Source organism: Hibiscus syriacus, unplaced genomic scaffold (genome assembly GCF_006381635.1).
Source record: "Hibiscus syriacus cultivar Baekdansim isolate YM2019G1 unplaced genomic scaffold, ASM638163v2 tig00110793_pilon, whole genome shotgun sequence".
In the NCBI taxonomy this organism is placed as follows: domain Eukaryota; kingdom Viridiplantae; phylum Streptophyta; class Magnoliopsida; order Malvales; family Malvaceae; genus Hibiscus; species Hibiscus syriacus.
This window is the reverse complement of record NW_024062864.1, coordinates 490,637-502,359: the sequence shown is the minus strand read 5'-3', so window position 1 is coordinate 502,359 and position 11,723 is coordinate 490,637. Positions and strand designations below refer to the sequence as shown.

Below are 11,723 nucleotides of genomic sequence, written 5' to 3'. Positions count from 1 at the left end.
AACGAAAGAAAAAACCACCTAACCCTAACCAGCTCTAATAGGGTTCACGTGTGCGTGTGAACTATGCGGTGACGTTTTATCGGACCCTCGTTCCTTCAAAGACAGCGACGCGGCTTGTACCTTGGGCACAAAATCTCCCATTTCCTTTTTTTCTTTTCTTTTCTTTTTACAATACTTATCTTTCGTAAAATTTAACTATTTAAAAAATAAAAACTAATTTTTTATACGTTACAAAAAAAAGGAACACTATATCTCTCTTTCTTTTTTCCATTTCTCTCATTTATCCATTTCGGAGTTCGCCGACATCCGCCGTATTTGAGCAGTTCGGAAGCTCTGCATTCTCCGTCGCCTTCTACACAGGTATAATCGAAACAACGCGGTTTTGCTTACGAATAGTTTTTTTTTTTGAAATACTAGATATCTAACGTTAAAAGGGAGGAGAAAATCGATTTTGTACTCATCTGTTAAGACTGCCTTTCTAGAATCGTTCTTTCATTGCTTGTGTTTATCTATAGGATCGATTGGAGACGGAAATGTGTTTCTTTTTCTTATTTTGATTTACCTTTTTTCAGATTGTTAGTTTCCGAATTTTAGCTGCTCGACTTTCTGAGTTAGGTAGGTTTAGGTTTTTTGATTGATTATGCAAATTAGTTTATGTTTGTTTGATGCTATATGTGTTCTTGTTTGTTAAAAGGTGTTTGGTTGCTGAGAAAACGAATAAAGGTAATAAGGCTAGATTAAGTATAGAAAATGAACTGAATTTAATATTGAATTGTAAGGAGTTTTCCGTTTGTGTCGGCTTCTGATACATGGAAGAAATTAGGTTGGTGTTTATTTTGCATGCGATTAAAGTTGTTTTTTGTTGGTAAAATAACCGTTAGATTGGATGAAAGATGGCTCTGTTATCTTGTTATCTCCCATAAGCTTGGTAGATGAAAACTTTGGCCACCATGTGGTATTCGGCATTTTTATAACCGTTGAGTGGCCGAGCTTTCCGTTTTGGTAATTTAAGTTACCATAAGTTGAATATCTCATTTTAAAAGACAATTAAAGGAAATTTATGTTTCTAAAATGGTAATAGAGGTGGAATGGTTGTAATATGAGAAATAATATTCTAAGGTGATTGAATTCAGAATTTTGGGAGGTAGGGTCAAATAAGGACTAATTCAGGAATGGTGGTAATTCAGAAAAGGTAGTTTTGTAGGCAGTACAGTTGGATAAATTAGATTTAACACAAACACGTGTATTATTCATTTGCAACAAAGAAAAGTGGAATGCGGGGGTGAGGTACTGAGAGGATACATGTCGACTTTGGTATAATGGTTTCATTGATCTCGTTCTTTATCATGAGCACAACAACAAGCTACGTAATTTCGCATGTTTAATTCATAACTTTAGTTTATCGGCGGAGTGCTTAACAATAGGTGTCAGGCTTGTCTGTAATAGAAATTTGTATGGTGATTTCCAATGAGGGAATCATCGTGCCATGACTCCTGCTTGTCTTGCTGCACTGAAAATATTGGTTTGCTTAGTGTGGAATGTTTGGTTCTTTAACGTAAATTCAGTGAACAAAATTATTTTTTTCTGGTGAGATAAAGCTTGAGATAATCATAGTAAATGGTTTAAATATTCAGCTACTTTGCTATTTTCCCCTGCAATGTCAAATATTTTACTTCTGCTGCTGGTTTTGACTCTGATGCTAGTGGTTGCTGTGGTAGGAATCTTGATAATGTCGAGATCCTTGTTTTGTTTTGGACAGTCCAATGTATTATTTAGTCTGATTGGTTTGAACAGTGTATGTGAAGATTAACTCAGACATATATAAAAAAATATGTTTGACAATCAGTTTATTTAGGTTCTGGGGACACCTTTCAAATAATTAGTTCAGGAGCTTAGGCATATGTATCTCTTGCAACGTGTTATGTAATTAACTATTTAACTGCAGAAGTTTGTCTATGTTTTGATACAATTGTTTATTTAAGCAGTTATTCAACTTAAGCTGAAATATCTGTCCGTAACTCTTCCGCATATTTCCGTATTGTTTTTGGTTGAACAGCTTCTTGATGTGAATTTAAGTACTTCTTGAGATCTACTTCCAAAATCAATGTTCATGCAAGTGGGAAAATTTACATTGATTATAGTACGCTGAGAAACTTGTTACAGGTTTGAGAGTCTGTCACTTAAGAAGCGCAAAGCCGTTTGATCTACTGTATCCAAGCCTTTGAGCAGCAGTGAAGCAGGGTGTGCACTTCTACTACAACAGGCTTTACAGAAAGATCTTTCTTCTTGGTGTGCGGAATTTACTTTGAAATGTCGGAAGTGGATATAGCAGTCATTAAACCCGAGGTACGATTTTTGTTGCCCACTTCAGTCGTAGAGTATCCATTTTCCTGGTGAAGTATGTCTTTTATCTGTTCACTTCTTTTATGTTTTAGGTTAATCATTTTTATATAGTTCACAAGAAGAGCAATTTCTATCAATCCTTCTGGATTCTGTTGTAGGTATAAAAGGCATATTGTTCAAGGTTATATTTTTTTCTGTAGAAACTAAACATCCTAGTTAACTAGGAAAAGATTGCCCTAAATAGTATGATGTGAACAAAGTTGTTTGATCGTATTTTTGGCAATGACGCACATAACTTGAATTTTTTTATCTACATAGTGTGAGTTAGGGTAGATGGGCACCCAATTGGAATAATGTCCTGATATGGATGTGGATGACAACTATGTTTCTATTTGGTTATTGGGCTGTATATAGCTTGAGGGCACTTGGTTTGTTCACGAGTGTATCTTTAAGTTTTAATTCTGAAGTATCGTCGGATTTGTTCTCAGATTATGAAGTCGTACATTTGGCTTCAAACTTCTGATGGCTCAATCCAACAAGTGGAACAGGAGGTTGCGATGTTTTGTCCCATGATATGTCATGAAGTGATTCAAAAGGGCATCGGATCGTCCAAGAATTATGCTATATCTCTTCCTCAGAGAGTCAACTCTGCCATTTTAAGCCTAATTCTTGATTATTGCCGGTTTCATCAAGTGGCTGGTCGCTCTAACAAGGTAGGTTAAAAATGTTTCTCGATTAGCATTTACCTCTTATATTTGGTGTTACCATCTTGCTTTATTAAAATGGATGTTTAATCTTTCTGGAGTGGCATAAATGGAGCCATTTTTTTTTAACTTTCATTAGGTATAGATGGCTTTCTTTGTTTAATTCATTACTTTTGCCACATTGAGTTTTGGCAAACTGACACCGAGCTTCTTCTTCCATTCATTTGTGTGATTGTTTTTTCTATCTAAAGGAGCGCAAGTCTTTTGACGAAAAGTTTATCCGAATGGACACAAAGAGGCTTTGTGAATTGACATCTGCTGCTGATAGCCTTCAGTTAAAGCCTCTAGTTGATCTTACTAGTCGTGCTCTTGCAAGAATTATCGAGGGAAAAAGCCCTGAGGAGATACGTGAGATATTTCATTTGCCAGATGATCTTACAGAGGTGTGTCTGGTGTTAGTTGAAGCTTCTTTATTTATCATGTTTGTTCTTTTAATCCCTATTTGTATTTTTAATACTTATTTTGTTGCTTTAGGAAGAAAAGTTGGAACCTTTGAAAAACACAACTGATGACCCACGCATTCGACTGTTGAATAGATTGTATGCAAAAAAGAGGAAGGAACTAAAAGAGAGGCAGAAACTAAAGGTGATTGTCTCTTCCTTGTTTTTGGCTTTTCTCTCTGATTATTCGTACCCTCTACAATTTTACTCTCCTTAGTAGAGCATTTTTCTGGTTGAGATGAAGTTGTTTTGTCAATTAACTTCATAAAGCACCATTATGCAACTCCCTGCTTAAAATGCATGTAAATAAGTGAAGACTTCTGTGTCTCAGAATGTTGAGGTTGAAGAAGAGCGTGTCGATGATCGTTCTGTTGATGACCTCTTATCATTTATTAATGGAGACAATGGAGGTATGCTTAAATTATTTTCTGATATATGTTTTTTTGAAAACATTAAATTTTCTATCCCAAAGATCATAGCTCTGTAAAACCTGCTCTGTTTCATGAGTATTTTGGTTTGTTTAACTTCTCATATTGGCAGAATAATCTTGATAGATGGTTTTACTGATTAGATACCTTAGCTTTTGTCCTAGAAAGAGTAGTATAAAACATATGTGCCAGTACATATGCCAGATATCTAACTAAACGGCTAAACACACAACTGATGGTAGCTACTAGAAACCATCAATACATAATAAATAATAAACAACACAGTGTACTGAATAAGATTGTCAGCATTGCTTTTATGAGAGTAGACCTTACAAACTGTAGGTCATCCTTGACAAGAAAAAGCTATTTTCTTTTTGTTGCTTTATCAGAAACCATGATTAACTTTAAATTGTGTAAGGCTTGGAAAGAACATGACCTTTCTTTGAAGGTGTTACAGGATGACCTGTTTTACAGGATTGTGTTTAACTTTTTAGTGAACAGGAAAATGATTAATGTGCTTATTTGTTTCCTTCAATAATCATTGTTGAGGATCTTTATTTATGAATTGTTGTCCAAAAATTAAAACTGGATATTTGAGATTTTACACTCCATTATGGATATCAAGTAACTGATAAATTGTTTAGAGAGCTAATTATACTTGTTTGTTTGATATTTGGCATCTGTACTGGCACATGTTTTATGTACTGGAATTATAACCATTTAAACTTGTTCTGCTTAATGGATACCATAAACTTTGCCTCTTAGTCTGCTTTTTCTAATTCTTTCTGAAGGCCTCATAGGAGGGAAGGGAATTCTGTTTTGCAGATTCTAAAGGGATTAAAACTTCAAAGAGTAAAAAGAAGAATCGAAGGAGAAAAGATCAGCAGAAGAGCACATCTGCCAATGAATCCGTTAAAAACCATTATAAGGTGTGAACCTCATCAATTATCCCTTCTTTCATCTATCTTTGAATACTGACAAGTTACTAAAGTTCCTCTCATGTTCCAGGAATTAAATGGTCTTAACTCAGTGTACTGTAGTGCTGAAGTTGGTCAGAAAAGTCGGGCCGGTGTTGATGCTACCTCGAATGTGCATGATGTTGAAGATGATATTTTTTCCAGTAAGAATGAGCTTGATGATGGTGATATTGATGACGAGATTGATCCAGCACTGAAAGAAAAAATAGACAGGTAAAAATGGATTTTTTCGTGGTAAATCTTCCTCTTTGCTCCCTACTCTGGAGCATTGAAGGAAAGAGTGGACGTGTAACCCTGGAGTTTTTGCTTTAAGCCTTGGTGTTTTAATCTTTTTCAATTGCCTGGTTAATCATAGATAATCCGTGATTTTGTGTTTTCTGGACTGTTGTTTTTTCTATTTTGATATATATTGCCACATCGGTGTTTTATTTTCCATACATCAGAGGCAAAATAAGGGTTAAGGATATGTTGGTGTCATTTCTTCTTTCTCTGGCTCTCTTTCTTCCTTTCTCCTCCATTTCCTATTGATCTATTACAAACAAGGGTCCCACAGGATGAACTGCCGAATAAACATTGTAATTTCTGGACTTTATAGACACTATGACATGACCTTATTCATTTCTCAATGATTCAGTAAGTCCCTTTATATATCTAGGAGAAGTGCGGCTGCATATCTATATGCAAATAGACACAATCTGATACCGTATTTATTCTGTAATCAGGACTATTTTGGAAATTTTAAATGATCTGAATCCATTGCTCAATTTGAAGCTATGTACTTGTCTGTATTTAGTTATTGGTCATATGAACTTAGGGAAAGTAGTATGCTGACTGTAGCGAATGAAGTAACAGCGTCAGTATCATATACTTGTTTTACGCTATGTTGGAGGAAATTTGTATATATAACCCAAATGATTTTTCTTTTTATATTTTGTTTAGGGAGGTGGAAGATTTTGCCCGTAGATTGAATTCAGATTGGCCCGAAAGAATGCAAGAAATTCTATCTTTTGGTCATGAAAGGAAACCAGTGCATTTTTCTCTTAATGGAAATGGTTCACTAAGGAGATATGCAAGTACGTTCTATCCTTTTTCTATCACGTCTAGCATTGCTTGTGCATAATAACTATTTGAACTTGTATCTGTGATTTTATGTGCTTTTACACCACGTCAATTCTTGTCAAAATGAACTATTTGAATTTTAAACTTTTATTTAAAATAAGCCTACATGTTTGCATTGTCGCCTATTCCCCCTTGATGTTGAGTTAATGAGTTTTCATGGTTTGGAAGCTAAAACTGAACTTAGTGTTTTATTTTGTTTCCAACACAAGTCATGTTTGACCAACAAGGAAATGGCTAAAGTAAATTACTTGTGTATCGATATCCAGATTCCGAGCAGAGATGAAGGGCATTTCCTTCGTTCAGCCAACAGCATGAAGAGATTTTGATAAGAGGCTTTTTCAGGTGGTTGAAAGTCGACACCTACAAGGGTCGTGGGATCCTTGGCATTGTGGATCCTTTGTAAGTTTTTAATTGTTTTTTCCCTTTTTAAATTAGTTCCTCGGTTGTGCTTAGTCAGTATGCAATTTTGATTGCGAGGGTAACCTCTTTGTATTTTCATGATAGAAAGGAATAAGAAGGGAACTGTGTTTTGTTGAGCCAGTTCTGGTCAGATCAAATTACTCTCTCCTCTTGCAACAAAAAACCCAAAGAAATTGGCTTTTCTTTGTGTTCATTAGTGGAACTTTCACAACTCTGATTAGGGGTGGACGTTTGATCGAATCTGATTGATAGGATTGTTTTTCTAAAGTTTTTTTTTGATTAATTGAAGTATAGAGTCATGTTGGGTTCCGAGTTTTTAGGATGAAAAAAAATTGACCCGAAAAATAATATAATTATTTGCTATATATTTAGGTATAATTGTAATTATAGCCCCTCCTCTCTCTCTCTCTCTCTCTCTATATATATATATATATATATTCAATTAGATCCCTAATGAAAATAATTTTTTTAATATATATTTGTGTTGGATCAGACCGGCTTTTACTCTAAAGATCGGATTGGATGGAGTCTTTTTAAACATGGGTTGGGTGCGAGGTTAGGAGATATAAATTTTGAATCGAATCGGATAAATAGAAAACTTACTTACCTAACCCACGACCATCCTTAACTCTTATATCCATGGCCCAGATCATGTTTTAGGAATGCGCGGTTAGTATTCGAGTGAGATCTGAAATTTTAAATTTTGAAAATACATAAATTAAAAATATCAAATCAGAGTACAAATTAAAGAATTTGATTCTTATTTTTTATGGTTCGAAACATCAATGATGCTCCTCCACTCATCGCAATAAGCAAAAGTAGAACATTAAATATTGTGTACCAGACTGCAAGCTGAGCTGCCATATTGGCTAGGAAAAATTCGATTGCCTAACCAAACAGTGCAAAGATGGCCTGGTGCTAGGACCCAGAGTTTGTTCTGCTGAATTAGACCCAACATCTTGTGGAAATCATAACCAACCAAAGACTGGCTGGGTTTAGGCGTCGCCAACTTTGGGTTCTTTGAGTCCACCATGAGGTGAAATGTCCTTTCAACATAATTATATCATAATATCTTTTTATTCGAGAAAAATGAAAGGATTTTAAACCTATAATCTTAATGATAATAAAGAATGTTATTTTTAATATCGTAACTTTGAATAATTATGTTTGTAGGTATGTTTATGTTATCAATAAATTAATAAAATTTTGAATAAATATATTTATAGTTATATCAAATTATTAAAAAAACGAAAGATTTTTTTATACTTTTTTAAAAGAGCAAATCCGTAAAAGATAATGCATTAATAATAAATGGTTTCGGTGGCGATCCACCATAATTATTTTATATTTTTAGTTTTGGGAAATTGGAAATTATTTTCAGCTGTGCCAAATATCACAGCACGTTACGTATTTTCAATTAAACTTAGGGTCTATTTGTTTGCCTGTAATTAGTTTTTTGGAAAATGAATTAATAGAATTTGAATTATTGAAATTTGAATTACTGGAAAATGAATTACATTTCTGAAAAATTAATTACATTTCTGGAAAACATCTGGAAAATGTTTTATGATGTTTGAAAAATGTTATTTAAACATTTTTTCCACTAGTTGAAGAGTTTTTTAAAAATTATTTATTACAAATATTAAATCTAATAAATAATATTATTTCTCATAAAACTTAATATTATTATTTTAAAATATTAAAATAATTTATTTATTATTAAATATTTTTTATAATTTTATTAATAAAAATTTAATATTGGTATATTTTAGTGAAATAAAATATTATAAATTATATTAATTATTTATTAAAGTAATAGTGTTATATTATATTTTAAAAATATTAATTAGTATATTTTAAATATCTTTACTAGTATATGTTTTAAATATATAAATAATATTATTCATTATTAAATATATAAAAAATTATTATATATTATTAAAATAAAATATAATATCTTATATTATTATAATATAATTGATTATATTATTAAACTAAAAATATAATATTTATATTATTATAAATATTAATAAATATTTTAAATATTTTAATAATTAATATTTTGATGAAAATTATATTAAAATATTTTATTAATATTATATTCATAAAATAAAATTATTTTGAGTTTTTTTGCTTTGAAGTGAAAAGTTATGAAAATGACTTAAAAGAAAATGAATCCGTAAGTCATTTTACAGAAAACACAAAGGAAATTTTGTTATTAGGAAAATGAATTACGTTCCGAAAAACGAATTACGTGAAACAAACACGGGAAAACATTTTTCAGAAAACGAATTACGTGAAATAAACACGGAAAATATTTTCCAAAATGAATTACATGAAACAAACACGAAATTTCAGGAAAAACTAATTCCGTAATTGATTTTACGACAAACAAACACAAAGTCAAAATACCGTTTTTCTCTCCATTTTCCATTGACCGTAAAACTTTTTACGTTGACCGAGTGTTTTATGGGAACCAAACACAGAAAAAATCACATGGGAAAATCAATCGACTGTTTGGAATCCTTCTCACCGGTGAGGCGGGCGATCGTCTTCTCAGGTATCTCTTGTTTCATCTTCTCTCTTTTCATCTTCCTTGATCTCATTTTCTTGTTTCATCTTTCCCTCATTTTCCATTTTCAATTTCACTGACGAGGCATAAAACATAGAAGGATTCTCTTTGCTTTTCTTCTCTTTGGAAGAACCAAAGGTGAGCTTTATGTTCTATTTGACTGCATAAAGATTGACTTCATACTACTGTTAGTTTTTGGATCACCCATTGCTTGAACTCATACATTTTTTTTGGGTAATTTTAGTGTCTCTTTTGTTTTTAATTCATAACCTAGGGATTTGATTGGCTGCTTGGCGAGAATTTTAAAATGGGTTTAGTGAAATATAGATGGGTTTTGAGTTTTGATCAGTACTTTTTTGTTTCTTAAATTATTCTGTTGGATTTTGATTTCAATCTTGGTTTATGAAGATGTCTTGAAATCTCAAATACTTGATTTTTTTATCTTTTAATAACTCAGAATTTGATTCTTCTAATATGTTGTTATGTGTCTAAAAGCTTGAACTTCACTGTAAATTGATAATATTGAATTGATCATCGTAGTGTGTAATGTTTACTATATATGAATGATGCATTCTTTGGATCTTCTATTTGAGTTCTGTTAAGTGTTTATGCGCCGGAGAGCAATTAATCAACGTAGAAAAGATGATACCTCCATTGGAATCCCTTGCTGCCGAAGATTATTCACTGAGTGATTATTATTCTAAAGCTAGTAACGGTGAGAAAAGGCCAGATACCGGGAATATAGAAGTTGAGTTGTCGCTGCGTGAGAGTAGTTCATTGAATTATGAGATTTGCTTCTTCATCCTTTGCAGCTTTCAAGTTTAGTTTCGGAATACGTTTGCTCGGCATTGCCGTTATATGTCCTTGGGATCTGTAGCATTGTACTGAAAATTGGAAATGGCACATAGGTTTTCCTATTATTTCCTTTAGTGAACTCGTTTCTGCCTTTGCATCTCCCCTTTTTGCCAATTCTTTAAGTGCTTTTATTTACTTTCTTTCTAGCTAAGGTGCCTTCGATTTGCAGGAAGCTAGAACAATATTGGGAAGAATTGAATATCAGAAAGGAAATATAGAAGCTGCACTGCATGTGTTTGAAGGAATAGATATTGCTGCAATAACTCCCAAAATGAAACTTGGCCTTACTAGAAAAGTAGAAATGCGAAAGAGACACTCTCATGACTACGCTCCTCCGATGTCTATCCATGCTGTTAGTTTACTACTAGAAGCAATCTTTCTCAAAGCAAAATCATTGCAACATTCAATCCACATAGAAAAAGTCCATTTTAGATCTAGTCAACACGTATAAGAACATTACAATAATATTATTATGGTTGGATATTATTGTTGTTTTAATGTGATAAACCCTTTAATTATATATTTTGACACTATTATTATTATTATTATTATTATTATTATGTATTATTGTTGTTTTAATTTAGTGTATTATTAATTAAATATTCTTAGGATTTATAAACCTTATAATATATTAATATTATCTAAAATACAGATTTTTATAAAATATAATTATATATAAAAAAATTAACCTTTAAAAATAATAAATAATAAAACATATTATTTGTACAGTTTCTTTATTAAAAATAAATTTTGAAAACTGTTTTCAAAAAAATATCTAAAAACGTAAAATATTTTACAATGTACTATCCAAACGTTGAAAATTTATATTTTTAAATATTTTTTAAATTTTATTTTTTAAAAAACGTTTTTAATGAAACAAAAAAACCCTAATTATCAATTATATAATCCATAGGAGAAACTTTTACGGAACTTTTGTCGTACATAGATCAATTGGGTGGTCGACACGGTGCCATCCGCCATACGCGGATGCCACCGTGAAAGACGGTGCATGAAATAGCCCGCCATGGCTGACTGTTATCCATCCATGTGAGGGCCCCGTCAGTGCCGTCCGTCCAAAGAAAACCCTGCCACTCAGATCCATGTTGTACTGACAAGTGGTTCGTTTTCAAGGGCTATAAGTGACTGATCCGGTAATCAGCTAAAATGTACCAAGAAACCAGTGAGGTCGGCATGACCTGATCAGATCCAAATAAATATTTATTCCATTTTGCGGGTCTTTAACCAATTCAGACAGTAGCCGGTAACATTTGATATCCGATCACTCAACTTCCGTACGTTTTATTCTCCCACGCGCTCTCAGTTTTTCAACCTTCTACACTCCCATCCAAAAGAGGGTTTGCTGACTGGTGAGCTAACTCGGGAAAATGAATCATTCATTCATTCATACTCTTTGTTTGTTTTACCACCTTTTACTCTTTTGTTTACCAATTATAAAGTTATTTGACTATTTTATTTATTTTGCACAAAATTAAAACCTTGGTTGGACTTTAGGATTGCAATTTGAATAAACTTTATTTAAAATTTTAATATAATCATTCACATTTAGTTAGTTAATTAATTAATTAATTTAAATTTTTAATTAATATGCAACAAACATATTTACTTCTTTTCTTCAAATTTTTTTATACTTTTCTACTGAACATAAAAAATCGTTTTAAACTTATATTGTATGAAACTAAATAATGAAAAATTATAAAGTAATAATTAACTAATTTTTAATTAGTGCTTATAAATAAAGTTTATCATTTTAATAAATGACTATTTATGAATTTTACCAAATTTAT

General features: G+C 32.1%; 1 protein-coding gene across 3 annotated transcripts; it reads left to right on the top strand.

The window, feature by feature from the left end:
* The first annotated feature begins 218 nt into the window (after positions 1-218).
* On the top strand, positions 219-6,631 carry LOC120141065 (SKP1-like protein 21). 3 transcript variants are annotated; one of them, XM_039156006.1, is made up of 10 exons: positions 219-360; positions 2,164-2,346; positions 2,820-3,056; positions 3,299-3,490; positions 3,582-3,692; positions 3,879-3,957; positions 4,801-4,904; positions 4,984-5,165; positions 5,892-6,025; positions 6,338-6,631. In XM_039156006.1, the coding sequence occupies exons 2-10, from the start codon at positions 2,311-2,313 to the stop codon at positions 6,352-6,354; spliced, it is 1,092 nt and encodes a 363-aa protein (XP_039011937.1). In that variant the 5' UTR covers positions 219-360; positions 2,164-2,310; the 3' UTR covers positions 6,355-6,631. The 3 variants fall into 3 exon arrangements, with proteins under 3 accessions (XP_039011937.1, XP_039011938.1, XP_039011936.1); XM_039156007.1 differs by having other exon boundaries at positions 221-360; positions 2,057-2,346; positions 2,832-3,056; XM_039156005.1 differs by having other exon boundaries at positions 221-360; positions 2,057-2,346.
* Positions 6,632-11,723: the final 5,092 nt, after the last annotated feature.

Excerpts from the sequence above, each read along its gene's own strand:
- LOC120141065 (XM_039156006.1), top strand. The coding sequence starts at position 2,311 with ATGTCGGAAGTGGATATAGCAGTCATTAAACCCGAG. Across the intron at positions 3,491-3,581 it reads TGCCAGATGATCTTACAGAG|GAAGAAAAGTTGGAACCTTT; the intron begins GTGTGTCTGGTG and ends TTGTTGCTTTAG. Across the intron at positions 5,166-5,891 it reads CTGAAAGAAAAAATAGACAG|GGAGGTGGAAGATTTTGCCC; the intron begins GTAAAAATGGAT and ends TATTTTGTTTAG.